The sequence below is a fragment of the Rosa rugosa genome, chromosome 6 (genome assembly GCF_958449725.1).
Source record: "Rosa rugosa chromosome 6, drRosRugo1.1, whole genome shotgun sequence".
Lineage (NCBI taxonomy): Eukaryota > Viridiplantae > Streptophyta > Magnoliopsida > Rosales > Rosaceae > Rosa > Rosa rugosa.
Window position 1 is genome coordinate 13247576 of NC_084825.1, and position 25038 is coordinate 13272613.

The following is a 25038-nucleotide window of genomic DNA, read 5'->3' on the forward strand; positions in this document are numbered from 1 at the left end:
ACAAGAAGATTGGGGTTTGTGTGTGACGTAGAAGGCTCAACTTAAGGGTTTGAATCAGCCAAGTCCTGTGATAGAAAAAAATATGTTTTAAACTTAAAATAATAGGGAGATAAAAGTAGAATTGATAAATTCAAGAAAAACTCAAAATTAAAATGTTGACCAAACTAAACAAGAATCTGGCGTTACCAAACTTGTATTTAAATTGAAAAATGGCAAGGTAAGTTTTGTCGGAAATTTGCTAGAGTTTGAAAAATATATGGAGTAAATAAATAGTGTTTTTGAAAATCGGAGGGATGGTTGATGAGTAAGCGTCGAGTAAGGTGAATAGAAATTCCACCAATTGTTAAGAAATAAAGTAAAAGAAGAAAATCGTAAATGCACGCACAAGTAGATTTCAAAATTATGCAAAGATGTTATCATGAGCTACATGAACCTTATTGGATCAAGGGAGATGTTCGGGTCAAAGGTCAAATAACTTATTGGGCTAAGTTCACTACCATATCCGTCTGTTGGGTGTCCAAAGTAAATTATGGACCTAACCTTAAGCTATTTAGGCCCAAACCCAAGCAATTTCCAAAAGTCTTTAGACAAACAGAGGTCGCGAAAGAAAAAAAATATATATCCCGTCCAAAAGTGATGTTTGGAATTCCACGGGGCCTACATTTCTTCATTTTCTAAAGCAAAATTCGACCTTGCTGAAAATTCCTGAGTCAATTACTGGACTGCCCACTTCTAGCCTTATCTTGCCCAACCTATTGATCTTCAAAATTCATGAATTTTTGATATGTTCAGTTTGGTCAGTTAACTATGCATATGGAAATTTTCAACTCTCTCTTTCTTGAAATAAATTCTGGGTGATTTTTCAAAGCTTGGTCTGCGGTTGGAAAAGAGCCTAAAAAAAAAAAAAAAATCTGGCAGCATTCACAAAACGTTGTTCCAATTTGAACCTTATTTCGAAACAGAGACACACACTCTCCTACACTTCCCATTATTTCTTTCCTCAAACGCAAACAACACCCATCCTCTAACCCTTTTAGTTATAGGTTGCCACTTGCCACCTCCAGTTCCTTTCAGAAAACACACCATTTGTTCATAAACATCGACTTCCTTTTTGTTTGACTCTCAAATAGTTGAGGTTTCCCTCATGCTTTCTTTCTCCAACTCTTATTCCCAGAACACTTTCTCGTACTTAGTAGGAGTGCCTTCAAGGTAAGAAATGGGCTCTATACCCAATGAAGATCTAATGGCGAATGGGGTCGCCCTCGCTAGTGTGAATGCTCTCTTCCCTCCCAAACTTTTACGTTGCCTAATGTTACTTAGTTTTAGCTGGTGTATTGGACATGGTATCGGTATTGGGTAAACTATGGGCTATTTCTAGGCTGATCATTTCCCTCGAATTGAATAACTATTTGTTGTAGATGAAATGATCAGTATATTCCTTCTTCTTTTTTAGGAGTATTAGCCTCCAACCACACGTTTCCAGCAAGATAACTTTGTATTAAGATCAAGGGACATACAGAAGTTTTGATCAAATATGAACTTCTTACACCGCCACATCCATAGAAACCAAGTGATCGATAAAGACTAATACAGTACACTATTCCAGCCCAGTAAAATATGCAGATTTTGTATGAAGATGAGCAAACAGCTAAGCACTGAAATTCAAACTAGATTCCATGGTTAGGAATTAAGGAGTGTCTATCCCCAAAATAATTTTTGTTAATTTTGTCAAGCCCATCAGAAACACTAATGGTGAAACATAGCAGGTTCCATGAAGTATGAAGTAATGCTTGTATTAAGGTCACCCATGAAATGATCTTGCTTTTTCAGGAGGATTTTTTTTACCAATCACGCGGTGACCCACATGTAATTCATCCAAACAAAAGTAACCCTGGAGTGAACTAAAAGCATGTCCAAATAAGTATACCAGGAACTAATTGAGAGATCTTTTATTCGAAATGGAAATTTATGAATAACCAAGAGAAGGCATGCCCATGAGTGGCCTCATTAAAACTTCACCCTTTAAATCTCACAGACATAAAGCTGGGTGAAAAGAGAGTACCACTACTTCGTAAAATAAACAAATACATCATCAAATACTGGACTCAAATTTTTTTTGGGTATCCACGGCACACCTGAATCATGAAACTCAACCACTTGTTCGATAGCCAAGAGATAAGCAACGCTGTTATAGACTCGGGAAACATATGGCAATGAATAACAAGTAGCCTTGCAGCAACAGCTTTAGTTCACTAATGATATTGCCAGCGGCACTACAGTGAAGAGATGAGTCTTTACCTTCACTGAATGGCTCGCATTATCACTTTCCACTACTCTAAGCAAACCCTTATTCTGAGAAAACTGCAACCTAAAGAGGAGAGCAAGAGTCTGTTGCATGAGCTGAAATAGAGCTCGCAATGCATATGTACACCAACGAGACTTCCATTGGAATCCCTTAAAATTGCGGTTTCCAGAGCCATTATGCAAAGAAAGCAAAACTTCCCAAATCACTGCCACAAGCTACCAATTAAGGAAACATGATGAAATAAATTTAAGTATTTTTCTTTCCAGACCCTGACACTAAAGAGATAATTTCCGAGTAAAGCGTGCTGTTTGACAAGACCAAATGGCATGAATAATGGATTCCACCCACTTTCATCCCACACTGACGAAAAATTGGGTCCTGCACCACTTTCTTTCGAAAAAGACATTTTGCACTAGGTAAGAAATAAGAATCCTTTGCATGCTATCCATACAAACATTGCTACTTCTGCAGCGTCCTTAATTGCCAGATTGTAGAGCAGACCTGCTCCAATAGAACATTCTTGCCCACACTACTTGATTCACCCCGCATTGGGTTGAGCCAACTCCGCCTAACTTGCCAACTTATATCTTGCGAGCTTACTTAAAATAAAGGATACCATTACAATTGAATTCCTGAGTTGCAAAAGCATTTCCAAGTGCAAAAAATCTGACCACAACAAAAAGAGCATTGCCAAATGCCAAGTGCAAAACATTCAATAACTGAGATACTTTAGGTTGCATTATGCCTCGTAAGAAAGCCAATAAGAAGATATCACCTATTATTGTTAATAGCAATCTATTCATCCATGGACACTTTTTCAGCCTGATATAATCTTCATATTCATATAACTGCCCGGAGCTCCCCAGTTCGCAGGTTAAATTTCCTGTGCTGTGACAAGATTGAAGGAGCTCTAACATTTTGAATTCTTGATGCCAAGTCGTCATAACTGGATTCGGTGTTTAGCTTAGTAGAATTCAATATAGCTTGCAAGATTTGTAGGGGATCGCCATGGCTAACAACTAAGATCGTGCACCTGCAGATAGAAAACATTCAAGAGACAAACACAAGCTCAACTAATATATAAGCAGAAAAATCTATGGCTTAGTTTACTTCCTATGGAAGTTAAACAAGTAAGGTAGGGTCAAGTTATATCCAGCTAACAGATTGATTAGGGTCAAGTGTCTCCATGTTATACAGATGAATTTGAATTATATGGAAAATTAGAATACAAAGTTTTCATCCTAACTTTTAGTTCAGTTTCTTAAGAACTTTATGTGTTTCTAGTCAGATTATTTTATTCAAATCTCTGCAATGCCAAACTGCCTAATGATATGCAATGTGGAATAGGATGAATTAATTCAACTGATGGGCGTATGTGGAGCTATCATAGATGTTGGTGTATTGAATACAAGCAAAATGTAGATAGACCAAAAATGTTATTCATAAACTTACCCTTGAAATAGAGACTCCATAGTTACCATAGCTTCTGCAAGTCTAGATGCAACATCATCAACACTCACTACAAGGAAAAACAAGAAATGTGACGAATGGAATTCCTCACAAAATGTCCAAATTCCTCGCTTAAACTAATGAGCGAGAAACTCGTGCGTCGCAAATTTTCCTCGCTTAAACCCCCTCACGGATTACTATATGCGAGGATTTTCGATTTCCTCACAAATTATTAATTGCGAGGAATATGTGTTCCTCGCAAATTAATAATCGCAAGGAACAAAGATTCCTCGCAGATTATTAATCTCAAGGAATGATGATTCCTCACAGATTAATAATTGCAAGGAATGAAGATTCCTCACAAATTTATAATTGCGAGGGACAAATATTCCCTGCAAATTAATAAATGTGAGGAACACATTTTCCTCATAGATTAGACATTGCAAGGAATGTGTATTCTTCATAGTTAAAATTATGCTTGTTCATTATAGAGACAAAGGGAAAATGCAAATGACTTACAAAACCTACAAAATTATATTAAATTTAGGCTAGTCACCAACATATTACTGTTCAGTAATTGCAATTCCAAAAGGATTCAATATAAAATAACCTAGGACCGATTGTTCAAGACTAAGTAGTTCCTTAACTACATATGAGAAAGATAATTCCTAAATATTTCATGAAACCCAAGGCATTCTAACCCTCCATACCAAGCTAGTCATTAGAGAAGTCATCAATTCCTTCAATACCATCAGTTTCTTGAGCAGAGCTATCATCAGCAACACAATTAATGTCGTCACTCCCATTCAATTTGCTAAATATTGCTCGCAACATAGATTTCAACTTCGCATTTTCAGATTCCAAGCAACTTACCGTGGATGTAAGCTTTTGTAGATTACCTTTCATCTCATTCCACTCAGAATTTATTGGCATTAAAGAAGAAGAAGAAGACGAGATATCCAAGCGAGGGAAAACACCTAAACCTTGAACCTTGCCACCTTTTCTCCCACACTCCTCAACCATAATTGCAATCTCGTCATTCAAAGCCACTTCTATTGATTCAATAGGAGTACCTTCTTGTGCCTCTTCAATGAACTTTGCCTTGACATCTTCCCTCTTCTGCTTCATTTTCTCCTGCAACAAAAAGAATGATATGATTACACACACACACACCCTAGATATTAACAAAGTCTGATCGACTAGATATAATGCACTCTATATGACATACATCACTTGTAGATATTAACAAAGTCTGACTAGATACAAGACATTGTACATATAATTCAATCAGCGTGGAACTGTACATGTGTATACATACGGATACAAATCACACACTTGAATTCTAATTCTTCTATTTCTATTTTATAAAACTTATATTTGAACTAAGATATTGATTGATAACTTACATGTCTCACTCATTTAGCCTCACTAACCCACTTATGCTTTGCATCCTGATACATGTTTTCATAATTGTCTATAAATGATATAGGCTTACCACCTTCCTGCACTTGAAAAAACATACAGTTCAATATATAAGAGTTTATCGTAATAGAATGCCACACGAGCGACTATTATTTAATTACCTTTGCTGCTTGCAAAGCATGCTGAATAAATGGTGCACCACCCCGATGGGTACTTTCATGTTGATCTCTGTTTTGAGCATTAGTAGCATGAAGAGGCTGCCAACGTTTATTCAAGCACTCCATGCAGGGACATATTGTCTCATTCCTCTCATTCACATGATGTTTTGCAACCTCCATAAAAGATCTATACCCTTCTTTATACTCTTCACTGAATTTGTCCTGCTTAAGTATCCATTCCCTATCCATCTTAACCTAATTCCAATCTAAACAAGATTGAAATGATCAATATGGATATGTAATAACCAACATGCAGTTTATTATATGCATTTTAGCAGTTTAATTGGCATAAGAACAAATGCATGTAATAGACATAAGTTACCTAAGTTTTCAGAAACATTATAGAGGCATTACTTATCTATATACAGTTTATTATATCCATCTTAAAGAACATTTTTCACCTGTCTAATAAGTTTTCAGATTCATGTAATAGAAGTTATCCAAGTTTTCAGAAATATTAGAGGCATTACTATCTTCTTCTTTTTTAATTCATGTTACAGGCATCACTTATCTAAATTTTCAGATTCATGTTACAAGCAAAGCATGATTAGTTTTCTTAAGTAAACTATAAAACACCTGTATATATGTTTCTAAATGAAGATGTAAATAAATACAAGTTGCCTTATCATAGTAGTTTATATGTTGAATAACTTACCTTAAAAAAACACGCAAACTCAACAAGTTCTTTGGACTGAAGTTGTTAAATGTAGTCAATGTCCTAGGAAAAAATGATGATATAGTTAGTCAGAGAAATAAGTGTTACTAAATGATGGTAATTAAATTGGAAAGAAAACTTATACACCTGTCAATACATTAAGCTAAAGAATGATGACATAATGAAGATACATGAATATCTAGTTTGCAGATCGATAATACAAAAGCTCAATTATTACTCCCTAGCCTCCATCTTAATCTCGTTCTCATCAGTCTTTTGAAGTCATATATATTCAGAAGAGTATATCGATCAACTAATGACACCTAGAGCTAGACAGAATACACACACACACACACATATATGTGCCGTACATGGAGCTAATTGTGTTAGATCTACGGACCCTCTTTTGGTTGTTAGTCAAGGCAATCAGATATAACTAGGAAGAAGAGGTCAAGTTTAATATAGAGGTGTTATGCTCTTAAAAAAGCACTCAGTCAAAAGGTGCCTTAAAATCATGCACTTTTAGATGATCTTCAAAATATTACTACATCAACAAGAAATGCACAATTTCTCAATTACACTGAAGGACAAAAACTAAAGAGTAGTGACACTATCTTCTTTATAAATTCACCAAAAATTCATTCTAAATCCAATTGACTTGAAATCAGTCTTGAAACAACCATTTGAAATGTCAAATTCAATATACATAAAAATTAGAGGCTCATTGATTCAAATGGGAGTTCAAATCTCAACAGAAAATCAGAAGATACATTCAAAATTCTAGAACTTTCTCAATTACAGACCAAACTTGGAAAAAACACCCAAAACTCACTTTAAAACGGAATAAGATGAAACTTTCCAGATCCTTTGTTAACTAACAAAACAGAAACATGTCAAAATTTAAGAATATTCGAAGGCCAGTAAGTTAGTTAAAATAAATTCCGAAGAGGGCGGTGCTGCAATTTCTATAGAATTTCAGTAAAACTGTTCTCTCTTCTAGATGGATTTTAGAGTTCAAATTTGTTTTAGTTTTGGACAAAACTTTCTTGGAACAAATCTTGGGGTGTCTATTTTTAAGTAACAAAGCTCAGATGAAGTCATTATTTGAAGATATTTGAAAATAACTACCAAAGTTTATGCTGAAATAAAAGTATGTTTTGGAAAGCCAACATGGCCTATTTTGTAACACATTCTATCCACATCGCAAGAACCTACTCTTCTACACCACAAACTGAACTACCAGACATGAAGTACCAAACTAAAGCACATGAACAAACTAACCAACAAGATTCTCAAACAAAAGTAGTTGATGTCTAGATATATGAACTTCTCTGTGTTACTCATAACTCACCACTGCTATAAAAAATGCTGCTTTAAGATTTCCACAGGCTTCACAGCAAGCTTTACTCAACAAGAAAGGAAACCACCTGTCAAGAAAGAATTAGATACATAAGCCACAATAGAATTAGTACAGCAAATGGCATCCTCGAACAGAAGTTTGCTAGAGTATTATATTATATACACTTTGAAGCAAATGCATTATCCATGCAGTCTCATAATTTACTAGAGTATAATGACACGTGGGAAACTTCTCTCTAGCTAGTTCTCATTATCTATCTAGCTAATCAATTAGTAACCTCATTATCATTCAATCTGAAAGCCTTCTTTCATATTTCTATTCTTGATAATTAACTTATGCTATATTTATTAGGTGCATATTTCACTGGTGGGAAAAGATCACATGAAATAGAAAGCAAACAATGGAAGAAATTACAGAAATTGCAGAAAAGTAAAGTCAAGAAAAAATTGAAAAAGTTCAGCAGAGTAAAGTAATTGATGATAAAAAAGGATCACCAAATGCACAAAAAGGAGAAATCATTAAACAACAGAACAAACAAATTGAACAAACACCAAATCACATGACAACAACGGCAAGCAAAAACAATTTATACCCAAAAGCAACTCAAACACTAAGGCTGAGGGAAAATTAATAAATGCTACCCACTTGCCCCTAACTCATAATTCATATGTATGATATATATTTCATCAATTCAATCAACACGTGGTACTATCCATCTTTGGATTCATAAATTGGACCTATTTCAATCAAGTATGGTCAATTCAAGACAAATAAAAACCTAAAACCCCCAAATAGTCTTGAAAATTAAACCTGAATGAGGAATTATTTTAATCAACAACTTGAAAAACCAACTAAAACACTCAAAACCCACATTCAAATCATAAAACAAAATCAAACTACAAGAAATTGCTAAACCACAATATAGTTAAAGCAACTGAGAATTAAGTTGAGATATATGGAAGAGAAAGATTGAACCATATACCTACGTTGCGTTATACTTGAAAAGATGAAAACGATTGAAATTGGATGATGATGATTGAGGAGGTACAGTGTCGCAGATAATCGATGGTGGTCACGGGCAATTGAAGGTGATCTCCGGCAATCAAAGGTGGTCGCTGGTGATAAGAGAAGGGGTTGGCGGTGGAGCGATTAAGATGGTGGGAGGTGATCAAAGAGTACAGTATGTAAGAGAGAACTGGTGTGTAGAGAGTTCTATCGTGCAATTTGGGTTTTTTTTTTTGAAGTTATATAATGTTAGGGGTTTTTAGCGAGGAATGTCTATCTTTCCTTGTAAAATATTTTTAAATTGGCGCCATCTTTTTTTTTTTTTGAAACGAAATTGGCGCCATTTTAAGCCGCCAAAGATTTGGCATAAAAAACAAAAACGCCAAAGATTTTGTGAGGAACTTAAAATTGTGAGGAATTTTTGGCGTAAAATTTTGGCGCCAATTCTTGCTACATCATAACCAAGGAACAACAAAATTCCTCACTCAAAATGAGAATTTGCGAGGGATGTTTCCTCACACATTTTTAAACAAGCGACGACTATCTATTCCTCGCGAAATCCAACTTTCTGCGAGGAATTGTTAATCGTCGCAAATATTTTCCTTGCTTATGACATGATTTCTTGTAGTGACTTTCTCCGCCTTCTGGCCTCATCAGAGGATCTTTCTCATCAAGTGTGCCATATATCTCATGGTACTATAGGTAAAGGGAAAACAAAATTAGGATAAAGTGATAAATTCAGTAGAACAGAATTAAGTTAGTAGAGTTTATAAACTGAGCCATACAGAAAAGCAATGACTATAGTCAGTGGAAAAGCTAAACCATTAGCTGTTACCTACTTCATCACGAGACCCAAGCTCAAACGAAGGACCAAAGAAGCGTTCGCGGAGGGTTTCCATCACCTGTAAAGGAAAAGCTACTACATAATCAGTGCCAGAAGGCAAAAACCCCTGGTTTGACAGCCAAGTTGGTCTTGAACTCTCTGGTGTACTTACATACACATATACAGAATCACTCGCGCATTGCGTCAAACACAAACTGAAGCTAGCAATTTTGTTTTTGTGGTCTCTCTGGCCCATAAAGCAACTTCAACAGAAACCCTTGTGTGGGGCTGAGGTGACTGAAGCATTTTACCTTACATTGAGGACCCTCAAATTGAATGTTCAAGACAGATTATTGATTGTTATCATATGAGAGTTGTCACTTAGTTGATGTAATGATGTAACCTGTCACTTAGTTGATGTAATGATAACTAGCTATTGATGTAATGATGTAACTAGCTATAGGAGAACGTGTGTAGCTATTGATGTAATGATGTAACTAGCTTTAGGAAAAGTGTGAGGATAGGAGAACGTGTGCAGCTGCACCTCTCCCTATATATATGTGTAATCTTTGTACATTGTAAAAATATAATCAGAAACTCTTCTTTAATCATTTCCACATGGTATCAGAGCAGGACCAATTTCCTGTCTGATTCTTTCTTCTGTATTGTGTCTGAAAATGTCTGGAGAAGATAGCTCCATTTCTTCTTCCTCTACACCAAAAAGTTATGAGGGTGATTCAAACCCAAATCAACGTCTGTGTTCAGTTTTACTCAATGAGTTCAACTATATATCTTGGTCAAGAGCGATCACTCTTGCTCTTGGTGGAAGATCCAAGCTCGGCTACATTAATGGTGACATTCAAATCCCACCACCTCTATCCACTGATTATGAAGCATGGCTCAGCAAAGATCAGCTAGTCATGTCATGGCTCCTAAATTCTATGGAGCCATCTGTTGCTGTGATCTTTAACTATTCTGAGTCTTCTCAGCATATATGGAAATCTGTGAAAGAAATGTATGGCAACCAAAATAATTGTGCCAGAGTTTTTCAACTTCAGAGAGACATCACCAGTCTCAAGCAAGGAGCAACCTCTTTTGTTCATCATCTTGGCATCATGAAAAACATGTGGAATGAGGTAAATATCTATAGGCCTCACACCACAGATGCAGCTATTCTACAAAAAAGGGCTGAAGAAGATAAAGTGTTCCAGCTCCTAGCCAGTTTAGGACCTGAGTATGAAGATCTTCGCAGCCACATACTCATGACTCCTGAACTACCAACCTTGACCAGCATCTGCTCTACCATTCAGCGTGAAGAGACTCGGAGAAAAGTCATGAATGAAGACTCAAAGGCATCTGTCTCTGAAGCTAGAGCTTTTGCAAGTGATCATAAGCCAGCTGAGAAGAAACCTTACAAAGGTAAACGCCCCGATCTTCATTGTACTTACTGTGATCATCCTGGGCATCTCAGAGAGAGGTGCTGGATACTGCATCCAGAACTCAAACCCAAGTTTGATAAGCAAGCCAAAGATACCAGGTTCTTCCAAAAAATCATGGTCACAAAGCAAATCATGTTGCCTCTGCCACTGAGGGATTACTAAACTTCACTGCAAATCCAGCTGCACTGATAAATGAATTTGCAGCCTACATCAAATTGAAGCAAGGAAATGAACAAGAGGCTGTTACTGAAGACTCAACAGCCTTACTTGGAAAATTCGCTGGTTTTCTAGCAGAGGCAGATGGAATAACTCAGCATGATGTGCCAGGTATCTTAAAAGCTTTCTCTACAGCTTTACATGCAAGTAGTATGAATGATTTTTGGATAATAGATTCGGGTGCCACTGATCACATGACAAACCAAAACTCTAAGCTTCAAAACTTTGAAAAATTGTCAACTCCTTCTCATGTCTCTGTTGCTAATGGTAGAGGTGTGCCAGTTTTAGGAAAAGGGGAAATAAACATTCTTTCAGAAACCATAAAATCCACAGCCTTGTATGTACCATCTTTTCCCTTCAAATTAATGTCAGTTGGAAGGATTACCAACTCTCTAACATGCCTTGCCATTTTTTATCCTGACAAGGTTGTTTTCCAGGATCTAGCCACCAAGGAGCAGATTGGTGAAGGTTTTTACCTTAATGGACTATACTACCTCTCAAAGGATTTTAGAGTTCCCAAAGTCTCCCAAGCTAATCTTAGTCTAGCTCTAGAACATCAGCTATGGCACCAGCGTTTGGCTCATCCCTCAGAACATGTTTTGTCTTCTGTATTTCCAAATCTGTGTAAAGAACCTTTCACTACACCAAAAAATGAATCAGACGACAGTTTTTCACTGTCGTCTGATAAGGCACGTTGCTGTTGTCTATCTCAATGCCGTCTGATGGTGAATCAGACAACAGCACGGAACTGTCGTCTGAGAAAATTTTGCACAACAGCAGTGCAGCACATTACTGTTGTCTGAACACCAGAAAGAACAACAGCGACTCATATGATTTTTGTTGTCTGAAGACCGGATCAGAAAATATGGTCTTGTATGCTTGCTGTTGTTTGAAGGCTGGGTTAGACAACATGTAGCTGTAAATCCCATTGTCTTTCCATTATTAATACTATAGGTTTCTCCAAAAAACTGTTGTCTGTTATTTTGCTGGACAGTGACTTTCTCGTTCTTTTAATCCTTAAAGTATTATAGTTAGATGAATCATACAACAGTTTTTGTTAAGCATTTTGTGATGATCAATTATTGGACAATAGATTTTAGCTAGAATAGAATGGTCCGAGAGACATTCAAAAGACCTATATTCTGCATATTATGACATCACATCCAAAACACATTCATTTATGTAAAGATCTGGTACATTCATCCATATATCCAACAAAGTCATTCCATTAACAGAACTAGTTTTCTAAACAAAATTTAGTAAAATGTTGAAACCAACCAAGTCTTGAAGAACACCCTGTGAGGACAACAAGGATGCCAGCAGAAGCTGCATCAACAACAGCCCATACTTTCGTTGTCACTCCCCCTTGTCTCAATCTTGATTTTACTCCAAAAGTGATTATGCCTTGATGCCTCTCCTTTATGTATGTATGAATGATGGAAGTTACGACAAGATCCTTATAGCTGGTTTGAATCCAGTGGAATAGGATAGTGATATGAAGTGACCCTTGTAACAGCTATTTGCCTGATGGGGAATTCCTCCTCCCATTTAGTTATACAGAATCTTCTTAATAAACCTGGCATTTGCAAAGAAGCATAAAGAAATTTGCCACCAAAACAAAAATAAAAAATAAAGGACCTGATACGAGAGATAGAAAGTTCAAGACAAATTGAAATGCAAACACTTTTTTATCTCATTGCTTTTCATACTGACACCTAAAATCCAGAAATTCATCATCTTCTTCGATGGTGGTACTTCTGCAAATCAATGAATCAAAATCTTTCCCAGTGACTAATTTTATATTTCAATAGTTATGCACAGGAAAAAGAGATCATAATATCCCAATAAACTGTAAAAATTGAAAGCCAAAAAGGCACCTTTCGCATCATACTCTGGTTATCTCCTCAACTGGAAGAGAAGTCTGCACAAAGACATAACAAGAAATCTTTCAAATACTAAAAGAAATTATGAAGCTCATTTTTTACTGAAGCTCTCTAACTATTATATGCCACATGATCATTGGTGTACAAGATGCAAATTTCTGTACATAAACTTGTGATATATTAAGCCTATGCAAAATAAGAAACACATCATAAAGAGTATTTCCAGCTATCAATGAAAGAAATAATGTATACTTTACTAATTTTTCATAACCATCACAAAAATTGAAAACAACTACAAAACAAATCTTGGCTCTTAGTTTTATAAAGCACAGAAATTGGACTGATTTACAAAACACAGAAAGCATGTTCTATGAAATTAACGGTTTTGTAAAGCACAGAAATTAGACCGATTTCATAAAGCACAATTTTTACTCGGTCCAATCATAAAGCACAGCTAATCAATGAACTTGGGATAAAAAAAAGTCCACCAAGAAGCAGCTAATAAACCATTGAACCCTGTTGAGCCACATTCTCCTTTAGCAAATTACCAATACCAAATGAAACCATTACTTTTTCCACATGCTTTTCACAGTCAAACCCATAACAGGAAGTAAACCGATCAATACAAGGAAAAACAAAACCAAATATGCCAATATCGCCAGAAGGATTAAACTTGAGCAGAGATTTAATCCTTAAACAAAATGCAAGATGGCCCAGAACTATATAAACATAGATGAATGCAGAGAGAGGGCTTACAAATGATTCCCAGTTGTTGTTCCGTTTTTTACGATCCAACATGGGGGTTGAATGAAAGAGGCCACTCCTCAGATAAATGAAGTAGTTCAGTAATTGAAAGAGGCCTCCTGAAAGTTGGCAGCAGGGCTTGGCGGTGGAGACTCAACTAAGTCTGCATATACAAAAACTTTGAATTGTTAATTGAAAGGCAAAGCTATGCACTGGAACCAACAAACGGATAATTGAATGCATTCCTTTGTTTCCGGAAGTAGTGATTCAATTAACAAGAAATACCAAATGAGACAAGTTAAATTGTTAAAATGGTGAGTGCTTTGTGAAGCGGTGGTGAAACGGTGCTGTTAACCAAGGCAAACGTGGTAGCAAGTCCAATTAATTGATCAGCTATTTTGATGTGGTGATGTGATCAGTAGGAAGACAAGATGAAGTCAAATTTTAGTTGTTTAATGAAAACAAGAATTCAATCTTGCACTTGCAATACATGGTCTGTAAGAAGACAAGTGGCAAAGCTATTTGTTCAAATAAGGACTTAAACTTGTTGTATGTCACAAGTTAGAAGACAAATGATGGCATGTTTAATTAATTGAGCTTTTTGAAGTGGTAATGAGATAAGAACAACAACAAACACAAAGTGCAGCAAGGTTAATTGTCTTGGTGAGTGCTTTGAATGGAAACACTGTTGAAGCGGTGAACAAAAGCAAAGTGTAATTAACAGATGCTTTGTCAAGCAAACAGGCTTACTTTTTCCGAAACTTCAATTGTGGAGGAATGTTCAAGACCTGCTTTTAGTAAGACACAGGCCTTTTCGTTTAAGTATGTAGTAAACAGACAATGTTCAAATTTCTACACATCACAAACATCAATAAAAAATATAAATGTATAAGAAAACATAGTACCTGCAAGCTCTTTACAAAAATTGACTGGAAAATGTACTGGATCCTGGCTCCTCCTGACAATTCTTTAGTTGACATCTTCGGATTTTTTCCATCCAACATGGCAGTAAAAGCTGTCAATTAGTGAAAGAGAAACAGGAACATTACTATCACCAAGAAGAGTAACATCAAAAAGCTAGTGCTCAAACAGCATAAGCAAGTAGCATGAAACTAAATACCAAGAAGTGTAAAACAAAAAGAGTACAAATATCGGGCTCATAAAAATTACAAGAGATGAAAGAATACTAGAAGACTTAACACAAAATTCAGTTTTAGCACATGGCTGCAGTCTCAAAAACACACACATCAATTTCTCATCTCACAGTCACAATAGCACCTCTAACTTTCAAATTTAATCCTCTCCAAGTGTCTTGGTCTTGTTTGATCCTCTTCAGGTAATCATTTGCTGGAATAACATGTCCACTCCCAGGAAATTGAAATTAAATTATACTGACTCTGCCAGGAAATTGAAATCTCACCTTCACAGTATTTTGACAAAATGTTCAACAAAGTTGCTCCCAGATCTGTCTGGTTCAGGGAAAGGGACAAAGTACTTAGAGCAAACTATAAAGTCAAAATACTATCTATGTCAAAACAGAAAAAGAATGAGCATAGTAAAATATTTTGATCGTGAATGCATGTTCTCTACATTTCTCTACATAGAAGACCAGTAGTACCAGTAATTTAACAACCAATTGCTTACACAGACACATAACTACATCATCATATTTCAGCAAAATCTTAATTGATGATGTTTAACAACTAAAAAGAGAATGTAAAAGGTTATGGGTCCTATAGAGAATAAAAGGAATGCAGTGATACCCCTATTCCAAGACTAGAACCAATGAATCATGTTCTTAAGGTATACCAAATATCAAGGAAAAACAATAACCCCTAACTGTCCACATGCAGTAAAAGCACCAGAGAACTTAAAAATGTAAGTTACTGAAACTTACTTTGGATTCCATAACTTTTCCATATGTTTGTAGTTCTTTATAAATAGCATTCATCTGAGAATTCAACTCAGCCTTCAAACCAGGGAGAACAATCCTGATATGGTGCTCCAGAATCTAAAACAGAAAATCAACCATGACAAGAATGACAATAAGTGAAGTAAGATATAATACCAAGCACAAGAAATGATTTATACTTACAATCTAAACTCATGCCTTTGCTGCAAGTAGTTTTCAATCCGTATGAGTAAAACCAGCAAATGATACACATAAGAACATTTCAAGACAAATTTAAATAAAATCACAAATTCTTGCTGAAATTGATCAAAAATCAATAGCAACTAATACCAGCAATTATAACCGAAAATCACAAAATAAATCCATGAAATCAAGCGAACCACCATGTAACAAAAACTTTGAAATTGCTAAACATTAGAAACATAGCTTGAAACCTTTTCAATCAATTACCCAGATGCTAAACCAAAACATAAACAAAACCCCAAAACATAAAAACCCATATCAATTCAAAACCAACAACAACAAAAACACCCAATTAACAAAAACGATAGGAAAAGAAAACTTCCAAACCTGCAATCCTCACTCTCCCGAAACCCACCAAGACCACAGATTCGATATTATCGAAACCAAACGCTCTTAATTCTCTCTCCATCGAAACATCGCAATCCCTTGTATCACATAAAACACAAAGGTTAGTCTAACCAGAAACCTTCATCTGTTCAATTTCAGAGTAGCACCTCTTTCTTGCTCTTCAATTTCAATTTCAAATCCTATTTTTGATAATCATGAAGTGGGTCTGAGTTTGCAACAATACCAAAATTAGGGGAAATAGAACAAGAATAAGAAGCAGTACATGTAGGTATTGGAGCTTGATTCGATTTGGAGAAGGAAGACTGCAGAAACCCAGAGTCTAGAGTTCCGGTTATGGTGCGTGCGTGGTTCTCTGAGAGTGGGTCGCCGGCGAGGCTTCTAGATTTTGATGTCTAACTTCCTCTGAGCACGCTGATGGCGGAGGTGTGTTGAGGAAACGGCTGGAACTCAATGAGAGCTAGGGAGCAGCGCCGTTGCGACTTTGATGGTCCCGTGAAAAGGTTGGCGGTGGTGGATGACAGTGATCTCCTTGGGTTTTGATCAGAATTGGGTCCTGAATTGATTGGTGGTGGTGGTGTCATGAACTGGTTGCCGGAAATAGTGGTCCCCGGCGATGGCAAAGAGAAGTGGAAGGGAGAAAGAAGAGAGAATTGGGCGTGCGGCTGAGGAAGAGAGAGAGAGAGACAGTGTATGCGTGTTGAGTTCCTTTAAATACTAGTCGACATAAAAGTAAAATTTGTGGAGGGAGAGTGAAAATTGAAAATTTGGCGAAGTGTTAGATATAACTAGAGCGCGCCAACATATTTAACCCTAGAACTCAGACAACATCAAAATAAGGTGCATTGTCTGAAAACTAATGTGACAACAGACAGATTAAAAAATATTGTGTGAAATACTCAAATCAGACAACATCTTTCAGCAGGCATTCACTTAAAAGATATTAGACAACAGACACCTAATAACAGTTGTGTGATTGAAAATAATCAGACAACAGCAAAAATCAACCATTGTATAAATGAACCTTGGACAACATCACATAATAACTGTTGTCTGAATTAATTCATTCAGACAACATCAAAAAAATAAACCATTGTCTGAAATGCTATTGCACAAGAGCTAAGAAAAAACTGTTGTTGGATTCGAAAACTTAGACGACATAATATTTCTTGCTGTAGTCTTATTATTTCAGACGACAGTTAAAATGTTTGCTGTCGTCTGATATGTGTTGTCTGATTCCGAAATTGGTGTAGTGTTTTCAATGTGAAATATGTCATCTAGCTAAGTCTACTAGACTTCCTTTTGGTTCATCTGTATCTCGAGCTAGGAAACCTTTTGAAATTGTACACTCTGATATCTGGGGACCGGCTCCTCTAGATTCCTTTGATGGTTATAAGTACTTTGTTACCTTTGTTGATGATTTTTCTTGTGTCACTTGGTTATATATTCTGAAGCTTAAGAGTGATTTTGTGTCTGCCTTCAAAGATTTCTATAATCTTGTCACAACTATGTTCTCAACTAAAATCCACACTCTCAGATCAGATAATGGTACCGAATTTATGTCTAAAATCATGTCACAATTTCTAAGCACAAATGGGATCTTACATCAGACAAGTTGTGTAGGAACACCACAACAAAATGGTGTTGCTGAGAGAAAAAACAGGGACCTCCTTGAAAAGACAAGATCCATAATGTTTCGGGAAAAATTCACCAACGGTGTCTGGACACTTAGGGGACTTTCAGAATGATACCTGAACTTACAAAGTTATCAATGTGATACCTGGACTCATTTTTTCGTATCAACATCGTACCTCTAACCAATTTCCGTAACGGCTCCGTGACGAAAATTGGCCGTAGGTATCACATTGATACGAAAAAATGAGTCCAGGTATCACATTGATAACTTTGTAAGTTCAGGTATCATTCTGAAAGTCCCTAAGTGTCCAGACACCGTTGGTGAACTTTTCCCAATTTTGCACGTGCGATGCACGTGAGTCACTTAATGAAGACAAAATGACCGATTTACCCTCAAATTCTTTCTTTTCTTTTCTTTTCTTTTTTTATTCTTCTTTCTTTCTTTCTTTCTTTCTTCTTCTTCTTTTTTGGTTTCTTCTTCCCCTGATTTGAATCATCAAGATTCAAATCATCTTGCTCGTCCGATTCCCACCGCCGATCGCCGATCAAACACCGCCGTTGCGTCTCAATCCACCATCATGCACCACAGATGTTTCTGGTTCCCCCAACTTCAAATCCTATATCAATTGAAATTGTGCATTGAGGCTTCACCGCTCACTCCGAGTTCATCCCCGCCGCCACCGCCAATGACTTGACCACCACCACTCTCGTTCTCTCCTCCGACCCCCTTTTATACACCATTGATCAGAAACTCAGACCCCGCCAGCCCTCCACTCTCAAATCACAGCTCCAATCCCACCCCTCCATCCTCTCCTTCGTTCCCGACATGCAACACCACCTCCACACCATCCTCACCTGCAATTTCATCGGTTTAGCCGACAACTTCGGCCTCTAGCCCAACTTCGATCAGAGGCAATTTTAGGCAGACAAAGATTAACAACTTCGGCCTCCACACCATCCTCACCTGCAAAAAATTCGAGTTGTTCTTATTCACCAGCTTCGCCACTCCGCTGCTACCCACCATTATGCCTCGCCGATTAGTAGACAAAGAACTCGGAGCCTCCACCATCGAGAAATTGAGGCTCACGTTCTGCGTGTCCTGTGCGGCGGATATCGGCATCGTCGGAGAAAAATTCGAGTTGTTCTTATTCACCAGCTTCGCCACTCCGCTGCTACCCACCATTGTGCCTCGCCGATTAGTAGACAAAGAACTCGGAGCCTCCACCATCGAGAAATTGAGGCTCACGTTCTGCTTGTCCTGCGCGGCGGATATCGGCATCGTCGGAGAAAATGTTGTATGAACATAAATTTAGTTTGGGTTCCACGGTGGCAGCTAGTCGAGCTCGTTGATTTCGGCCTTGGCTTTCTTGATTAGCCAATCGACGACCTTGCTAGGCTGGTTGTATCCAAGCCAGTCCTGCATGTCGTAGAATTGAATGGCGGTATGGGCGACGAGCCTGATGCTGCGGTCCCTGGGGCCTTTGGTGGTGCAAACCTTGCTGTGGCGGTCCTTCCGGCCGGTGGTCCTTAGAATGTTGCCTTGAGCCTCCACGATTTCGCTAGCGGTGGAGGAAGAAGCAGTCCTTATCCCCAAACCCAATCGAGAAGCAGCGGAGGACGACGTTGTTGTGCGGTGGTGGAGGTTGTTGTGGTCAAGTCATTGGCGACGGCGGCGGGGATAAACTCGGAGTGAGCGGTGAAGCCTCAATGCACAATTTCAATTTGCTATAGGATTTGAAGTTGGGGGAACCAGAAACATCTGTGGTGCATGAAGGTGGATTCAGACGCAGCGGCGGTGTTTGATCGGCGATCGGCGGTGGGAATCGGACGAGCAAGATGATTTGAATCTTGATGATTCAAATAAGGGGAAGAAGAAACCAGAAAAGAAGAAGAAGAAAGAAAGAAGAAAAAAGAAAGAAAGAAAGAAAGAAAGAAGAATAAAGAAAAAAAGAAAAGAAAAGAAAGAATGAATTTGAGGGTAAATCGGTCATTTTCTCTTCATTAAGTGACTCACGTGCATCGCACGTGCAAAATTGAGAAAAATTCACCAACGGTGTCTGGACACTTAGGGACTTTCAGAATGATACCTGAACTTACAAAGTTATCAATGTGATACCTGGACCCATTTTTTCGTATCAATGTGATACCTACGGCCAATTTCCGTCACGGAGCCGTTACGGAAATTGGTCATAGGTACGACGTTGATACGAAAAAATGAGTCCAGGTATCACATTGATAACTTTGTAAGTTCAGGTATCATTCTGAAAGTCCCCTAAGTGTCCTGACACCGTTGGTGAATTTTTCCCTAATGTTTCAAATGAATGTTCCCAAAAGATTTTGGTTACAAGGAGTCCTCACTGCTGCTTACCTTATAAACCGATTGCCAGTAGAGTCCTTAATTTCAAATCACCCTATGAAATTTTGAAAGGAAGAAAACTTGACATTACACACCTCAAAGTTTTTGGTTGTGTCTGTTTCATGCATGTGCAATATGCTCACAGGGATAAGTTAGATCCCAAGGCTGTAAAGTGCATTTTCTTGGGATATTCAACTACACAAAAGGGATATAAGTGTTTTAATCCAAACACTCAGAAGCTGTCTGTATCGAGGGATGTTTGATTTATTGAGAACACTTCTTTTTTTAGTGCTCCTGATTCCTCTCCTCAGGGGGAGTTCTTTCATGATTTCATTTCTCTGCCAATTTCTGGATCAACCTCACAGGATAGCAGAATCTCTCAGTTGGAATTACCAAGGGATGATGTTCACATGCAACAAATAGGAACAGATCTCACTGCTCCAAATGTACCAGATACATCACCTGAGCCAGAAACTCACTCTTCTCCTGCTCAGGACAATGGTGACTACCAAAATGATGACCTTGATGACCCAGAAGAAATTATTCCAGAACCAGGACGAGCTATCCCCATTCCAAGAAGATATCCTACTCGAACTAGGAGGCCTCCTCTCAAGCTGCAAGACTACAAAGTGTACACCACTAAGTATGCCCTGGAGAACTTTGTATCTTACAATAACAAGATCTCAAAAGCTCATGCTGCTTTTCTCTCTGAAATCTCAAATGCATCAGAACCTAAAAGCTATCAAGAAGCCACACAACAAAGTGTCTGGACTACAGCTATGAAAGAAGAGCTGAGAGCTTTGGATGAAAATCAAACTTGGAGTGTGGTCAAACTTCCTGAAGGAAAAAGAGTGGTAGGAAGCAAATGGATTTTCAAAACAAAGTTCAAGTAAAATGGAGAAATCGAAAGACACAAAGCTCGGTTGGTAGCAAGAGGATTCACTCAGACTTTTGGTGTTGACTATAAGGCACTACAACAAAACCTGGCTTTAATGACCACTGTATTGGTCACTAAAAATAGCCATTTTGGTCACTAAATATGATTAGTGACCAAATATTGTTGGTCACTGAGTGGTCACAATAGACCCGTCACTAATTCTATTTAGTGACCAAAATATAGTTGTTGGTCACTAATGTGAAAAGATTTAGTGACCATGATTATTTGGTCACTCATCATGAAAAAATTAGTGACCACATAATTTCTCACTAAAAGTAACAGATTTGGTCACTAAACCACATGATTTGGTTACTAAAACCCGAGTGACATGCTTATTTTAGTGACCAAACTGTAGGCCACTAAAGTTTTGATCACTAGAAAAAAAAAATATATATCTCATAAACTTTTTAATTTTGGTCTCTACTAGTCATCGAATAATAACTAACTGAAAATAGAACTCCAATAGTAATTAGTAATGAAACTTCTATATAATAGAAACTAGCAATGGTACCGGCACTTTGCCGTTGGATTTGTTGTTGCTAACAATTTAAGAGACAAAGTTTCCTATCCCTAAAATTATTTGAGTTTACAAAACATTCTACCAAGGCATTCTATCAAAACATCATGTAATGCAGGGAGCAGGGAATCCAATGTACTTATATAGAAATGCCACAGCAGCTGCGCGAAGAGCCAAGTAAACAAATTTCAGAGACCTGAGGATATTGAATGTGCCAAATTAGTTCTGATTAAAGCTGCAATTACAGAAAGAATCAACATGTTAAGTCATAAACTTTAGAAGCCCAAAATATAGTAGCTGAAGCAAAAGAAAAGGCTCGATTAATACAGAGCTTGTGTACATTATATACACAATTGGGACTTTCATTGTTAGAACTATGTTAACATAGCATATGCTATCAGCAAAATGAAGGGAAAAGACCGGATTAATAAAGAGTTGTAAAAAGCCCCTAAAGATAACTTGGATTTGGAACCTTTTAAGTGTCTTAATGAGCATCAGATGGGTAGTGGTTGAAGTAAACATTACCTAGGGAAAGCTTTTATAATTACAAAACCAAATAAAATTAGAAAAGGATCATAAAAGTCTTTGGATGATTCCTTGTTTTGTGCTCTGTGGTTCTGTAAATTTTGCCTAACTTCTGAGCATGGAGAAATGAGCAATGCTTGGGATTTAATGGTTACCATGATCAGGAGAACACAGAAAAGTAAACAACAATTACAATAGTTCAGAAAAATTGAACTGTGATCATTTCATTCTAAGTTCAATTGCAGTTTCAGCAACTAAGTTTTTTACCTAACAGATACAATATCTTCACCAATTTGATACTTATAAAAGGCTATGGTTAGTATACTAACCTAACAGAATTATACAGCTTACTATTGTATATGTTATACTAACCTTGTATACTAGCCTTTAAATTATTATACTAACCTTTACTAAACGCAGCTGGAAAGGTTGTCTGATACTTATACAGCCCTTGACCCTCAGAATTTCAAACGCAGCTTACTTGAAACTGGAAGTTAACAAACAGTGTCAGTTAGTATATTTCAGGAATGTAAGAACAGAAACTACAAATGATTAACTGAAAGAATAGTCAGAATTTAAAATTATTAATCATATAGATGCTTCTCAACAAATCCATCTGCGTGCACATTGAAATGATACAGGACCAGTAAAAGGCAAATAACAAAAGAGTAATCATGGTCAGTAAAAGCACAGGCTACAAAACAAAACCAAATTCCACACATGAACAACTGAATCATATAAGCTTCAATTAACAAAAGAAACACCAATTACCTGGAAACATGTAACCTAAAATAACAAAACACTATCAAAGTATGGGAGTCAATATCCAGAAAAGTAGATGCACAATGTCAGTTCAAAAAATAATGAGCAAAAAAAAAAAAAAACATATAGGTCATAACTCCAGAACAACAGAGGAAGAAAAGAGAAAAGCTACTAATACAAAGGTAGGCAACTAAAATTATAGATACATGCCCAACTTGTTACCAAAGTCTCTGGAAAGTGAATACAAGGTAACTATCAAGGTCAACAGTATTACAAATTTAAGCACTGGATGATGAAGCAAAGGGGTTGAGGGTTATGTTCGCGAGAAGAGGAGTGAGGGAGGAGGACGATGAAGATAAAGAGGGTCTGTGTCTCGGTGAACTAGGGATTATGTATTTTTTTGTTGTAGGGTATAAATTTGTAAGACTAGGGACTATAGTTTCCTGAAATAAACACGGGTTGCCGTTGGGTATCATTAAACAAGACCTAACGGCTAACACTGTTTGATCAAAAACCCTAAACACATAATAATCATTTAAAGCTTTTTAAGGTTCTCGTACATCACTTGTGGTTTACGGTTTAGATCTCAAGCTATGAGACCCGCAAACCCAAGAGCTAAAGTCTAGGCACACTCTCTGAGGATAGAACCTCTATTTTGAAAACAGCCCTTCCCATTTGCATAAAAAAAAAAATTGTCTTCCCCTTTTGTTCACAAAGAGCCATCTTAGGTAATGACTTCTGAATACATATTCGTACAATACTACCTAAAATCTAAATAATCTTGACTACTTTCGTATTCATTTTATTTATATTTTGAAATGAAGTGAGGTTTTTAGTTAATATATGTCTATCATTAGATCTCATTTTAATGATACTCCAGTAGACTAAGCCGTGCTCAAGCTACTCTATTTCTAGAAATCCCTTCACACTATGCACAGAGGACAATAAAAATCACTTCTCATACAATAGGCTTTATGCAAAATTACTATTCCTCACCCAGAAACCTAATCAAAGGCATTTACAGCTATACCTAGATCAAGATAACAACTTCAGACCTAAAGATCAAATTTTTAGGGAAAATTACCATCTCCAACCATAAAACCCTAATCAAGGGCATCAACACACATACCTTGACCGGGAACTTGGATATTACACAGAGGGCACTCTGCTCCAAAATTGGTCCGATTGGGTACACAGGTGCTGCAAGTAAAACCCAAAGCAAGAAAAAGATCAGAACTTTGAAAATCATGTCAATCGAAGAAAGAGACGAACTTGCAGAAGATGTGATTGCATGGAAGCAATGTCGGCCGATTAAAAAACCCTAGGCTGCAATTCAACAACAAAATCAAATATCAAGACTCAGATTCAGATCGCCGGAAACACAAAAATCAAAGATCTGTTGGTTTCTGATGAAATCGAAGACAGAGAGGAGAGGTGGATACCAACTAGAGAGGGCAAGTGAGCTCAAGGCTGAGCTTCTGGAGATGAAACTTGAGGGGGTTCTTGTTCATGTGCGGAACGACGCCGTCGCGGCAGTTACCGAAATCTGAAGAGTGCTTGGCGGAGGACTCGGCCATGGGAAATGTGCAGAGAGAGAAGTGGTGAAGGGGAGGGGTGGGGTGGAGTGTGGAGTATTTATCAGGCGGCAGGTTATGTTCGCGAGAGGACGATGAAGATAAAGAGGGTCTGTCTCTCGGTGTATTTTTTTTTTATTTGTAAGACTTGGCGCGTTTGAATGCCGCGCTTGCAAAATAAAACCACATTCATTTTGAAACGAACCCGCCTATTCTAAAGTTTAAGAGAAAAAATTGGAGGGATTTGTTCAACCGAAAAGTTTTGGTCACTAAACCAAAATCACATGTTATGAAGTCTAGAAACATCAGTGACCCAACAAAAGTGGTCACTAATACTGAACTTTTCGTCATTAAAAATTCAACAATATGTGGGTAAATGAATTTAGTTAGTCCTAAAACTGTTAGTGACCCGCTAGTAATAGTGGTCACTAATTCAATAGTATTTGTGACCAATATTGATGTGGTCACTGACAATTTGGTCACTAATGCCAGATTTTCTTGTAGTGAGGAGACATTTGCTCCAGTTGCCAAAATGAACACATTTCGTGTTCTCCTATCTATTGCAGTTAATAATGCTTGGCCATTATACCAGATGGATGTAAAAAATGCTTTTCTTCATGGGGATCTTGAAGAAGAGGTCTATATGCAACTTCCTCCAGGTCATCCTCAAGAAGGTGATCCCAGTTTGGTGTGTAGACTTCACAAATCCTTAT

General features: G+C 37.3%; 2 protein-coding genes and 2 long non-coding RNA genes across 11 annotated transcripts; all 4 read right to left on the minus strand.

The window, feature by feature from the left end:
• Window positions 1-2087: 2087 nt before the first annotated feature.
• Window positions 2088-9579, minus strand: LOC133715817 (uncharacterized). The gene is made up of 5 exons (XM_062142481.1): window positions 9549-9579; window positions 9254-9316; window positions 9045-9110; window positions 3758-3819; window positions 2088-3338 (listed from the first exon to the last, which is right to left on the minus strand). Exons 2-5 carry the CDS (start codon window positions 9311-9313, stop codon window positions 3146-3148), a joined length of 381 nt encoding a protein of 126 aa, XP_061998465.1. The 5' UTR covers window positions 9314-9316; window positions 9549-9579; the 3' UTR covers window positions 2088-3145.
• LOC133714311 (uncharacterized) lies at window positions 4245-5570 on the minus strand. The gene is made up of 2 exons (XM_062140404.1): window positions 5161-5570; window positions 4245-4888 (listed from the first exon to the last, which is right to left on the minus strand). The coding sequence occupies exon 2, from the start codon at window positions 4880-4882 to the stop codon at window positions 4469-4471; it is 414 nt and encodes a 137-aa protein (XP_061996388.1). The 5' UTR covers window positions 4883-4888; window positions 5161-5570; the 3' UTR covers window positions 4245-4468.
• A 2470-nt stretch (window positions 9580-12049) lies between the features above and the next one.
• Window positions 12050-16721, minus strand: LOC133718198 (uncharacterized). 8 transcript variants are annotated; one of them, XR_009850144.1, is made up of 8 exons: window positions 16285-16720; window positions 16002-16099; window positions 15417-15530; window positions 14940-14988; window positions 14425-14534; window positions 13532-13682; window positions 12608-12813; window positions 12050-12468 (listed from the first exon to the last, which is right to left on the minus strand). It is a non-coding gene; the product is annotated as an uncharacterized LOC133718198 (long non-coding RNA). The 8 variants fall into 8 exon arrangements; XR_009850143.1 differs by adding an exon at window positions 14270-14307 and having other exon boundaries at window positions 12050-12813; window positions 13532-13676; XR_009850140.1 differs by adding an exon at window positions 14270-14307 and having other exon boundaries at window positions 12050-12813.
• A 4737-nt stretch (window positions 16722-21458) lies between these two features.
• On the minus strand, window positions 21459-24351 carry LOC133713822 (uncharacterized). The gene is made up of 4 exons (XR_009848261.1): window positions 24194-24351; window positions 23881-24077; window positions 22395-22476; window positions 21459-21660 (listed from the first exon to the last, which is right to left on the minus strand). It is a non-coding gene; the product is annotated as an uncharacterized LOC133713822 (long non-coding RNA).
• Window positions 24352-25038: the final 687 nt, after the last annotated feature.